This window comes from Pelmatolapia mariae, linkage group LG16_19 (genome assembly GCF_036321145.2).
Source record: "Pelmatolapia mariae isolate MD_Pm_ZW linkage group LG16_19, Pm_UMD_F_2, whole genome shotgun sequence".
NCBI classification, from domain to species: Eukaryota; Metazoa; Chordata; class Actinopteri; order Cichliformes; family Cichlidae; genus Pelmatolapia; species Pelmatolapia mariae.
The window spans coordinates 40,415,727-40,429,166 of NC_086241.1; the positions used below are offsets into that span (position 1 = coordinate 40,415,727).

The 13,440-nt window shown below is 41.5% G+C and overlaps 1 protein-coding gene and 1 pseudogene across 1 annotated transcript in view; both read left to right on the forward strand.

The window, feature by feature from the left end:
• enpep (glutamyl aminopeptidase) overlaps positions 1–11,363 on the forward strand; it is a 35,617-nt gene extending 24,254 nt beyond the window's left edge. The window contains exons 15-20 of the mRNA XM_063497871.1: positions 3,194–3,267; positions 6,189–6,293; positions 6,880–7,053; positions 7,341–7,481; positions 8,138–8,219; positions 8,384–11,363. Of these exons, the coding sequence (XP_063353941.1) occupies positions 3,194–3,267; positions 6,189–6,293; positions 6,880–7,053; positions 7,341–7,481; positions 8,138–8,219; positions 8,384–8,530 (723 nt within the window). The 3' untranslated portion in view covers positions 8,531–11,363. The remainder of the gene's footprint in view (positions 1–3,193; positions 3,268–6,188; positions 6,294–6,879; positions 7,054–7,340; positions 7,482–8,137; positions 8,220–8,383) is intronic.
• LOC134644574 (oxygen-dependent coproporphyrinogen-III oxidase, mitochondrial-like) lies at positions 9,664–12,071 on the forward strand (annotated as a pseudogene).
• Positions 12,072–13,440: the final 1,369 nt, after the last annotated feature.

Here is a 13,440-nt window from a genome sequence, read left to right on the forward strand (position 1 = left end):
TCGTTTTTGTTTTTCCGTATGTTTAGTTTTCTAGAGAATCGATATGATAAAAGTGGATAGCAACCCTAATATCTGATTACACTGCATTTTCTCTTTTACAGGGACATATCATTAGGGATAGGAATTGATATGAATTTAGTGATTCCGATTCCTTTAGAAATGACACTTATCGATTGTGTTCCCTATTGAGTCCCTTATCAATTCTAATTGGGTTCGTCAGCACCATCTCTAAGTAGCATATCAAAGACATTGCATGCTGAGTGCTCAAATGTTTGTAAATGTCGGATGTTGTGATCAGTGTTGGGGTCATTACTCAATTGAAAGTAAAGTAAAAAAGTTCTTACATATATCACACAGAACACTTCTTAAAAGTAACGCAGTACGTTACTAAATGGCACCCAGAAGCAAGACATTCGTTATAATACTAGTTAAGTTACTTTCATGTTACTCTGTAAAATGATCTGAAACTTACGATCTCATAATTGCCAATTAACAATTCAAACCTACAGGCTACAGCCCCTGACACCAGCACAAATCCCTATCCTAATGAGGACACACATATGATCTTTCTCTTAGTATTTAACACAAAGTAGACAGCACAAATCAAAGATGAAAACCAGCACAAAGACACTTTAAAATGATCGCCGCAGTGCTAACCAAGCCTGCCTCGGACACCAGTGAGAGAATCTTTGATACCCAGCATCCAGATTGATGGCGAAACAGCTAGTAGCTCAGTGTTCCAACATTTGGAAGAAGGAACTGCTCTCACGGCTAGAGATTGACAAGGTGCAACAGAAATGTTACGGCAAGAGGGAGCCAGTAATCATCACAGTGGCAGACATCCAAAAAAGGGTCTCCACTTTGAAGAGTTGGATAGCACCAGGTCCTGATATGATTCAATCCTACTGGCTGAAGAAGCTGAGAGCTCTCCATGAGCGTCTGAGTACAAATGAACCAGCTGCTCGTCAGTGAGAGACACCCAGAATAGCCAACTGAAGGCCAGACTGTCAAGGTTCGGCTGTGTGCGGGCAGGAGTTGGGCTCAAAATGCAGACTCTCACACACGAGGAATGAACTCAAAAACCACAGCTTTATTTGCTGGCAAAGGAAAAGGCATACAAGACTAATTTAAACTAAAGTGGGAAAGAATAAACTTGCTCACGGGGAAACACACAAAGAAACACAGCCATGAGGGACGACGCGACATGGAACAGAGGGAGATTCCGACAAAAATACACAGAAGGTAATGAGTGAGGTGGGAACACATGGGGAGCACAGCTGAGGACAATTATGCATAACAAGACAGGGATGAGACGGAACTGAAAATACTAACCCAAGATAGGGACCTTAAAAGTAACACAGGAAGAACACAGAGACACAGACAGGAGGGGAGAGAGAGAGCATGGGGAGAGCCCAGACATCATGGGCTGGGGAAACATGGGATAAAACATGAGGGGAAACAAGGAGCTCAGAACTATATGAACGCAAATACACAGAGGGAGACATAGGAGCAACTACACAAGGAAATCTGACAACCAATAGCTAAACATAACAACCTAGGGACTAAAACGTGGACTCAAACCATAATACAAAATTAACAAAACACAAAAACTGAAAACGCTGGTCATAAGATCCAGGATCGTGACACAGACCATCCTGATCCCCAAGGGACCAACTACTGGCCAATAACCTGCCTCAGCACCACATGGAAGCTACTGTCAGGCATCATAGCGGCTAAGATAAACAGGCACATGGCTCAAAACAGGACCACATTCTGGGGGACTTCAACATTCCTGGGCTATGGCACTGAGACCTCAAGGGTGTAAATGGTATTTGAACCGGAGTGGTGGGGCACAGAAAGGAATAGTCAGGAATACCAGAGGAGCTGCTGGTGGACAGAGCAGTCACCTGAGACTGCAAGACTAGGCTGACCAACCTGTGCACAGAAGGCCTATGTCTCGATGCTCCACACCTGGATCCTGGAATGCCCAGAATTGTACAAGATCAACAGGACCCTTAAAGCCTTCATCAAGAACTCAATGGGGATGTGGCGTATAACACTAGAGGCCAACTTCACGCCCGTAGCACAGGTCTCCATCAAGTGAGGGATCTACCAAGGAGATGCGCTGTCCCCACTGCTGTTCTGCATAGGCCTGAACCCCCTCAGTGAGATCATTGACAAGACTGGCTACGGAGAAGATGCATAGGGTGAGGGTAACAGTGGTCCCAGTGGTAATCCGCGTGCAGTGACCACCAAACTAGGTGAGTGGCTCCAGCAGATTCCAGAAACAACATCCGAAATCTCTGATGGAAGACATCTGCCAGAAAGTCCCAGCACACATTATTATATGTTTGGGCACACTAGGTCAGGATTCCCCCCTCTCCTACAGGTCCAATGGTAAAATTCCAAAATTATTATCATCCTGTGGTCTAGGGGGTCCTGATGCCACATGCACGTATGGCTACTCTTATGCTCAAATAAGGTGTTCATTATCAACAAACTGTGGTTAATGCAAAACTCAAAAAATATTGCAAAAATAACAAAACACCATTCAGGTTCAGATACCATTCACACCCTTGAGGTCTCAGTGCCATAGCCCAGGAATGTTGAAGTCCCCCAGAATGTGGTCCTGTAATAGGGTGCCCTACAGCACCCCACCTAGTGACTCCAAGAGGACTGGGTATTCTGACCTGCCATTTAGCAACACAGGCACAAATGAAAATCAGGATCTGTTCCCTGACTCTGAGACTGGTTCCAGTATGCCATACTTCGAGGTGTTCCTGCATCTATTCGGTACCTGTGAACCTTACACACTAGCTCATGTACCTGAAGCTGAAAGCATTGGCAATACATAATATACAAACCAATCCCCCATGACAAGTCTTGTCTAAACGAGTTGTTGATGTGTACAAGAATACCAATTATTGACTTTCATGTCTGTAAAAAAAATGCAGAAACTCTGTTCTTGTCTTATATACTGTATTTTCATTAATGTTTAAAATGTTCCAGTTTTCTCAGCAAAATATGAAGAAATGAGGGGTGGCTCTAGACTAGAGTCTAAATATGTAAAAATATAGTAATCACTGATTCAGAAGAAACTACATTTCTATATTGCAATGTGACATTTCTGCACTGCTACACACATATAGTTTTCCTGTGACAGTTAACAAAAATGTTTGGTTCTTTTCTCCAGCAACTGTTTCGTGACCATGTTAAAGCAATCGCAACACAGCTTGGATGGGAGGATAAAGGAACACAGACAGAGAGGTACAACATTAATAGTTCTGTCAAAAAGTATTAGCCCCTTCCTCATTCTTTTTCTTTTTTCGCATTTTTCTTACACTTAAATATTTTAGATTGTTAATTAAATTTTAATGTTTAACAGTGTAGGTAAATATGCAATGAATACCAGGTAAATACAAAATGATGAATGTGAAAAGGCTATACAAACCCACCAGGCCCTGCGTGAAAAAGTACGCCCCCAAAACCTAATAACTAGTGTTACGACCCTCCCACACTCACGGTCTGCTGTTTGGCTGGCATGGGAGGATCATCAGCTAATGCAGGTCACCTGTGTCTTGCACAGTGTTGGGAAGGTTACTTTTAAAATGTATTCCACTACAGATTACAGAATACATGCCCCAAAATGTATTTTGTAATGTAACTATTGCTGTGTGAATTATTACTATAAATGTAGACCTTAAAATACTTTGCAATGTCCTTGCCAGAAGATTAGAAAAAAATCACTCATTCATAATTAATTCTGACCAGACAGGTTTAATCAAGGGTAGACACTCAGCAAATAACAAATGTAGACTAATAAATACAATAGATTATTGCTCTATCAACAAATTAGAAACCACAGTTGTCTCCATAGATGTGGAGAAAGTGTTTGATCGAGTAAACTGGGAATTTGTACTAGCATTTCTAAACTGGATATATTTTATTCTTCACAGACTGGATTAAAAGACTTTACAGCTCTCCAAATGTCTGTGTTAGGACAAATCATCTTACTTCACCACCTACAGTGGGGCACCAGAGAGGGCTGTCTGCTTCACCCTTGCTTCTTGTTATTTTTATTGAGCCATTAGCAGCAGCAAACTGAAAATACACACCATAAGACAAGCCTATATGCTGATGATGTGTTACTTTTCCTCAGGAACTCACAAACCTTGCTTGTAAGGACGATCACACTTATAAGTTATCATCCATATCAAACTACTCCATCGCAGAAGTAAATCAACAGGTCTGCAACAGAACTGTAATTTTCAAAACACCACCAGCACTCCACTACAGTCAGGTAACATTAGATATCTAGGTATACATTTTTCTGCCAAGCTCTCAGACCTGGTAAGGTTGACTCATATTCCTTTATTAAAAACAGATCTCACACGTTGGACAACTTAACCCATATCACTCATGAGAAGAGCTGCCACCATTAAAATGACGATTCTACCGAAAATAAACTACTTATTTTCACTGATCCCTAATAAACCTTCTCACACTTGGTTTAGATCACTAGATTCTGGTTGCTGATTTAGCTCCGTTGGATGCACAGACGACTGTATGCCACATGGTTGAGAGTGGCCGGCCGGGGTTCGAGTCCGACCCGTGGCCCTTTGCTGCATGTTTCCCCCTCTTGCTTTCGTGTCAGTCTTAACTGCATCTATCTAATAAAGCTGAAAAAAGACCAACAAATATATTTATATTTAGATCACTAGACTCCAACATTTGAATTTTTTATGGAAAAATCAACCATAACAGATGGTTGTAAAAACTTGTAAAAACCAAAACACAATGGTGGTCTAAGAACTGCCAAGTTTTTATCACTGCTTCTTATCCAATAGGTTGCTATATGTTTCAGAATGAATTAAACCAAGCTTATTAGACAGGCCTTGGCTGGACCTAGAACAAGCATTTTGTGGAAAAGTAAAAATCTCTAATGTGACTTTCATCAGCTCCAGTGTTGAGCGTCATAACTGCTTTAAAAACCTCAACATAAACACTTCTCTGACAGTCTGATAGGAACTCTTAAAAATAACTAAGTCTTCACTTATCCCGTGTACACTGACACCCATTTAAAACAATCCAGATATTTAAGGTTTTCATTGTGATATGAGAAAGAGATAAACAAATCTAGAACATGTTATACTAGATGGAAAATGTATTTCCTTTGAAGAACTTGTATCAAAACATTGACTCAGCAATGACACATTTCTTGAATATCCATCATACAGGAAACATTAAATCCCGGTCAACCGTATCTAGAAATATCTATTAGGGTAACAAAATGCTAAATATCTATACCTCCAAATGGTCATAAAATAATGAAATCGATATTGAAATTACCTGCCACTTAAAAAACATAACTCCCTTTATGCTCACTCCTCTTCTGTAGCGGTAGGTAGATTCTGGAGTACTACAAACAAAACTTACGGACACGCCCACTTTAAGCCTTGAGTATAAACCCTATAAATGATACTGTTGACCCTAAAGAGTCTGTTTTGAAAATATAAGGAGTAAAAAGTAAAAACGTGTCAGAAAAAGAAATGCTCAAGTAAAGTACAGATAAATGGCCTGCAGTATAGCGCTTTACTCAGTCCCTAAGGACCCCAAAGCGTTTTACACTACATTCAGTCATTCACCCATTCACACACAGGCAATGGCAAGCTACATTGTAGCCACAGCTGCCCTGGGGCGCGCTGTGCTGGTGTTATTTAGCGAGGCTGCCGGACACTGGCGCCACCGGGCCCTCTGACCACCACCAGTAGGCAAACATGGGGTTAGTATCTTGCCCAAGGATATTTGGCATGCAGCCAGGAGGCAGCCTGGGATCGAACCGCCGACCTTCTGATTAGTGGCTGACCTGCTCTGCCACCTGAGCTACAGCCACCCCCAACCGATACCTGAAAATTCTACTTAAGTACAGTAACAAAGTATTGTTACTTTGTTATTTCCCACCTATGCTAATAACATATGCATAATGCTGTCCATAAAAGTAATGAAAAGCGAGGTATTGCACAAGTGGTGCTGTATTGGTTTTGAAAATTGACAGTTCAAATAAGTAGTTAAGTCCTTGGCGAGTTGTGTTCAGACATTTACAGAAGTGTTCAGACACAAATGAGTCTTATCTCATGTTGGAACAGGGTCAGGGTTCTGAGGCTATTCAATGATGTTATATTTTGCAGGTTACTAAGGGAGACAGTGCTTGGCATCGCTTGTCAGATGGGAGATCAGGATGCTCTGAACGAAGCTTCTCGGATTTTTGACCAGTGGATCAGTGGAAGTCTTAGGCAAGTTCTCCAGTGTTCTAGCTAACAGACAGAAAATATATTATTCAAAAGTTATATATTTTCTATTCTCATTATTATTTTAACACAGCAATTAATTGGTTGACACCAATGAACAGGATGGTTGGTGTCAATTTAACTTTAAATCTATTTCTGGTTTACTGTTTATGCAAACAGTTTAGTTACAGACTGCGGTCTCAGGACATCATTGCATTCACCGTTCCATCAGTTTGTAGAGAGCGTGGGAAGATGGCACTCTGCTTTTCTGCCCCGTCTTCATGGAATACATTGCAGAAAATTTGAAGCTCTCTCACTTGATTTCACTTGCAGACCTCAAAAGATGTACAAATGTTTTTGTGAAATCATCTCTGGGAACTTGTTCTTGTTTTTAATATGACTGTGTACATAAGACAATTGTAGCTATTTGGTTTTTTTTATTGTTGTAATTTTAATATGTTTGTCTGGAACAGGTCTCTCTTGGCTCTCAATGCGACTACCTGTATAAATAAAGGTTAAATTGAAAAACAAACCCAAACAACAATAATTTAACTTATTTCACTTCACAATGTAATTATCTTTTGATCTACAGCAGCGTAGCAGTCAACCTGAGATTACTGGTATATCAATACGGCATGAAGAATTCAGGCAATGAAGAAAAGTGGAACATAATGTTCCAGAGGTATAAAGAGACGTCTTTGGCCCAAGAGAAGGACAAGCTGCTGTATGGACTGGCGTCTGTGGAAAATGTGAAGCTTCTTAATAGGTAATAACACTGTCCTAATTTATTTTCACCAGTTCACTTATCATGTCTTCTGGAATTTCATTACGTGATATTTAGCTAGCCCGTATTTCATTAGGTCTGTGCCTGTAATTTAGACTCACTGAAAATATGTTTCTGTAGACTGCTGTCCTAAGTGAACAATAAGACTTAATAACAGTGCAAGTAATTTTCTGTTTTTGGCACAGGCTTATTTGCCTTTAAACTTAGGCTTAAGCAACTAAGATAAACTTTCCCCTTTTTGAGGAAGAATACATTTTCTTGTCTAACAGGCTCCTGGAGGCTACAAAAGATGAGAGCGTAGTGAGGAGTCAGGATTTGTTTACTTTGGTCCAATACGTATCCTATAACCCACTTGGCCAAAGCATGGCCTGGGAGTGGAGTACACTCAACTGGGACTATCTGGTAAACAGGTCAGTACAATAAGCCAGCACACAAAGTAAGCACGCATACCATAATCATAACTTTGGATGGTAGATTCATTTGTTTATTTATGTTTGACCACGTTGAAACAGTAGAAGAAGCTTTAACAGAACATAGGGCTGGTAAATGGTCAGACTGCTATAGTTCTGTTGTTCTGTTATAACATTAAGAGAGTTAAGTGTGTTTTGAATTAAATACTAATTAGTAGGGGTTAAAACAGGAACCTTCTTGCTGTGAAGCAACAGTGTTAACCACTACACCACCATGTCACCACTTTGGGTATATGTTCCACCAGATGAGGAGGGAAACTGCATGTCTTTTTTTTTTATCACAGGCATTCATCCCACAGGTTTAAACTGTCAGTGCAGAGTTCCTCTGTAAAGTCCTAAGGTATCTGAGGGAGAATGCTCAGTAGAGATAATCTGAATTTTGTTTTGTTCTAGCACAGCGGTCCCCAACCCCCGGTCCGAGGCCCGGGGGTTGGGGACCGCTGTTCTAGCAGGCCATCTAATGCAAACTTAATTCATTTAATCAGGACTTCCCACTTCCCAAAAATGAAAGCACCAGTCACACAGGCACAAGTACAAAGACAAGAGAATTTCTTTAAACTCACTCCTGGAAATTATATATTACACTGTTTTACCAGGTACACCATCGATGACAGGAACCTTGGTCGCCTACTGAATAGAATTACCACCAGATGCAACACAGAGCTCCAGTTATGGAAGGTTAGCCTGAGCTTTTATGTAACCTTCTCCTACAATTGCCCTTATACAAACAAGGCTGTGATTTTTTTAATTGTAGCTAATAGATATTATTTACTGACAATTTCAGGTTGACACCTTGTGTTTAGGGTTATTGTACATTTTTATGCCTTTTTATGGTTTTTTAGATGGAGCATTTCTTCAGCCTAACTCCAAATGCTGGTGCTGGTGAGATGCCCAGGAAGCAGGCACTTGAGACAGTGAGGAACAATATCGAATGGATTGGGAGGAATGAAAATGAGATCAAGGAGTGGCTGGACAGTAACATTGCCTGATGGAAAACTGTTGCTGTAAAGAACTCGAGCACCCACAACACTTTGTTGAAACCGGCACTTTGTAATGACACAATTCGGTGATTTGTCTTTGATTTTAGCAGGGACCTACTAATCCGAGGGTTCTTCTGATTTTCATCAATCAATCAATCAAGGCTTTATTTGTCACATGCAGGTTGCCCTGCGGTGAAATGGGACCCCCCCCCCCCGACCTTACATACACACACAGACATTACATGGGATACAAGTCGGAGATTGGTAGCGTTGGAGAAGAAAAACATTGAAATGTACATTACAACAGGAAAGTACAAGAGGAAAAAAAGAGACCCCTTCTCATGCTGTGCCTCCGTGGTGGAACAGCATGGGAACAGGAAACAAAAAAAACTCCTCTGCACAAAAAGCACATGAATGTCCACAGCACAACATTGTGAAGACATAACAAGCCACACAGTAGGGTGATGGGTCAGCAGTAATCTGAAGCGAACCCAGCAGCCGCCTCGCACGTCGCTATCTTATCCAGCGCCACACGTAGACCCGCCGTGCTCCCCCAGAGGAAACAAGAGTGGAAGGCGTTTGGACAGGGAGGGGGGTGATTGTCTGCATATCAGTGTAAGTGTATGTGTTTGCGTGTCCATAGTTCAGCGGAGACAGTGTCCTTCGCCCTACCAGGCTAAGTGAACAGTCTACCAGCCAACCCAGGTGGCCTTGCATGGAATGGGAAGGAACAGTCTAAACACAGTCGTTATCAGGGATTGTCTTGTTCGGCTCCAGCCTTGAGCCCGCAGCTGGCGCCGGAGGGGTAGCCGCATTAAGATGGCGATTTCTTTCCAACAACTCATGAGAATTTCGAGCTGTTTTTGCTTTAGCACACCGACACTGATCTCTCCATCTCCCGTTGGATAGTCGCCAGTTTCTCCATGATGTTGTTTACCTTCAAGTCCGTGGTCTTGTCAATCCTTTGCTCACAGAGCAGATTCTGAGACCTCACGACCGCAGCCAACTGATCCGTGATGTATTCCAGCTTCCGCCCATAGTTGTTGATTTGAGCTGATTCTTCCCTGATGTGACCCAGTATCCGCTCAGAGATGTTATTCTGAGTATTCACTGCAGCCGCAATAGCCTCCAAGCTCTTGACCATGTCCCCGTCTGTGAGCCCTTTCTGAGAAACCGCACCTTGTCCCGTCAATTCAATCTCAGCGGGCAGCTTTGTGGGGGTTTGAGCAGCCGGTTCCGCTGTCTTAATTCTCCGATAAGCCAGGGCCAAGCCAGCTCCGATCAGCAAGAACCCTGTTATCATGGTTCCGAATAGGTAGATATCTTCAGCGTCCTCGATCGACAGTCCCGCCAGGCACACGATCCTCCATTTCTGCCACCCGTCCATCGTGTATCCAGCAGGGAAAGTCCCTCCAGGGCACTCAGGCTCTCCCGAGCCCAAACTTCTCGTTGAGAAGAGGGTGTCAATAGCATTCAGAGACCAGTTGATCAAATCCATAGTTCTCTTTAGGTTTTAGACACAGACTGTGAGAGAGTGTTCCAGGGAAGTAAGAAGGAAAACACGAGACAAGACAAGGACATAAGCGGCTAAGCAGGGAAGATAGGGGAAGGAGGAGAGGAGAAAAGTGCGACCGCCTTCGCTGAGAGCCAAACGAGTAAAAACAACACGACAGTCTAAAACAACCACCCAAATTCTGAGGTTCTGTCACTTGCTACCAGTATGCCTGTATTGTATACACACCAAATTAACTTGGAAAAGAAATTGGAATCAATTTGCTTTCAGCAATTGACAAATGTCAGTTTACAATATGTAAATGATATGTAAATGAACATGTGGAAACTGTCTTCTATCACTGTGAATATGCATTATTCTTTCCTCAAAAACCCACACACATTCTAAAATTTCTTTGAACCACCTTTAACTTTGAAGTTGGCCTTTTAATAAACATATGCAATGTTTCACACACATGTATTACCATTGTCAAGAAGATTAAAATCCACTGGCTTATCTCCATCCAAGAGGAGAATAAAGGACTTAACATAAAGAGTTTATATAGTGAAAGTAATACAGAGTGTTATATCAGAGTATTTCTTTATGTGTATATCTGTAAATAGTTAATCATGTATAATTCTCATCGAACATAAATGAGTATAACAGCAGCTGTTAAGAAGATTTGGGGTTCTTTCTATAGTTTCACACAAATAGAGCAGCATCATCACTTTGGAGTTCACAGGTGGAAATTTCAGTGAAAAGCACCAGAGGATTAACCATTGCCCAATTTTTGTGGATATACAAATTGGAATGATAATTTTTGGCTATTTCTCTGCTCATTTTTGCTGTGTTAGATTATAGGATCAAAGAAGTTGGAGGACTTTGTACCGAGACAGTGCTTCCCCTTTTGGACTTTGTCAGCATGGGATGGAAATCAGTGCATCAGTGTCCTGGGTGTATCTGTTCTCCTTTCTCTCATTCAGCTCAAGATTGGTATCAGAAATCAGCTTTAGTTTAGAATAGGTTAGTTAGATTAGGATGAAATTCATGACCGATTATTACCATTTGATAAAGCTTTGCCTTGTCCTTGCAAAATTGCTCAAATAAAATGCCCTGCATTCAAGTCTAAACTGAAGACATTCCCTTTTTAATTCTTTATGAAACAGTAAACAAGTAAGCATCATAGAGGAAGCAAAACTGTGTAAACTGTCACATTGATTTAAGTGTGAGATGAACAAATGCTTTTTAGTGGACGAATGTCAGCCGGCTTTTATAAAAGGAAGAAATATACACAATCACATTAGATTGATTCTTGATATGCTTAATCAACTAATAAAGACAGAAAGCTTAGTGTTGTCTTTGGACTTTTTTTTAAGGCATTTGACACGGTTAAACATCCTTTTTTGCTTAAAGCCTTACATCACCTGGGTTTAGGGGTAAACTTCTGTAATGTCTTTCATTTCCACAAAACTCTGAAGAAGGCCTGTGACAAGCACCACCCACAGTACTACCCCGACTTTAATAAATGGTGTGATAGGTACTTCTACGTCCGCCACAGAGGAGAAAGCTGCGGTATAGGAGGAATCTTCTTTCACGACCTGGACTCCCCGAATCAGGAGGTGTTCAGCTTCGTCAAGAGCTGCGCCCGCACTGTGGTGCTCTGCTATCTACCCTTTGTGTACAAACATCTCAATGACTTTTTTACTGATGAGGAGAAGGACTGGCAGCAGGTTCGACGAGGCTGGTATGTGGAGTTTAACCTGGTGTACGACAGGGGAGTGAAGTTTGGCCTGGCCACGCCCGGCTGAAGAATTGAGAGCATCCTCATGTCCCTCCCACTCACCGCAAGGTGGGAGTACATGCACGAGCCTGCCAAAGGCACCCGGGAGGCTGAGATGCTGGATGCGTTACGAAACCCCAAAGACTGTGTGTGACCAGAGCGCCCTCGGGTTTGGACGTCAGTATGGACAAAAACGTCTATTTTATAAAGCTGGCCCGATCGACCAGCTCGGCAACATTTAATACTGCTTTTATAATATGGAGCTGCGCTGTAGTTGTCTGAAGTCCTTTTTCTGTTTGGGGGGGAGCTGTAACTCAGGCGGTAGAGCAGGTCATCTAATAATTGGAAGGTTGGTGGTTCGATTCCTGGCTTCCCCTACTCTGCATGCCAAATATCCTTGGACAAGATATAACTCCAAATTGATCTCCGATGCATCCATCGGAGTGTGAATGTGTGTGAATGTTAGTTAGAAAGCACTTAGAAAATGTGAATGGGTGAATGCACAAGTTGTGTAAAGCGCTTTGAGTGCTCAGAAGAGTAGAAAAGCGCTATAAAAGAACCAGTGAAATGTGAATTATTACCTATTCACACTTGTTCTGATTCTAATATAGCTTCTATAAGAGTAGAATTGGAAGTGAAATATTTAGGTATAGTGATTTCTAAAAATATGACCAGAAGAGAAGACACCAACATCTGCAGTCATATGGTCGACATGAAGAAATCCCTTAGTCGTTGGTTGACCAGGGATATCACTATATTTGGCTGAAGGTCTTTCTAAATTAATTTACCCATGTCATTCTCTGTATATTTCTGGTTAAAGATTATGAGAAGGATGGTGTTAGAGCCTCAGACAATGGTAGGAACTTTTAAGATTAACTGGCTCAGAGCTTGTCTATCTCAGTCTGATTCCATGTGGTTTCATATACCCAGATCCTTATTTAAGGAATTAGAAGGAATTAATTTTTTTATTAAGATGCGACTTTGAGATTAGTAAAATACCTAGTTTTCACAAACAGATCCTTTCTTTTTGGAAAATGATGTTTACACACAACTTCTCTCCTCACACCTATGGAACCTATGTCGACCCTATGGACCTAACAAAAAGTCATTATTTATCAGGAACTGGTTTGAGAGTGGTATCTTGTTTATGTATCTTTCTCGAAGATACACAACTTAGACAATAAAAGAATACAGAAAGGTTTGTCATGCTATCCCATTGGCTCTAAGGCAGCTAATACGCAACACAATGTTATATTCTGACGTCAATCCAGCGCTGCCAAACTTAAAAATTGGAAACTGCCATCTAAATGATAGTAAATGTAACAATAAATGTTTCACCTGAAAATATCTTAAAAGTGTATTTTGTGACCCAAAAAGAGTAATATTTCAAACTTTTTATATGCACTGTGTACACACACATATTGAGACACGGCTCGTGCAATGTAACTCTGTTCAAATTTGAAGTCACGTGTTTCTGCTTAGTGTGGAGGTGGAGTGTGTTCCAGTTACTGTGGAGCTCCACAGTGTCTGCAGCCAGGTGCTCTTGTTCTACAGTGGGATTCAGCGCTCCCATTGGCCCATAGGTGACCGTAGACTCCGGGCCAATGAAAAGACATAACTGTGTACGGTCACTGTAGACTTTACACT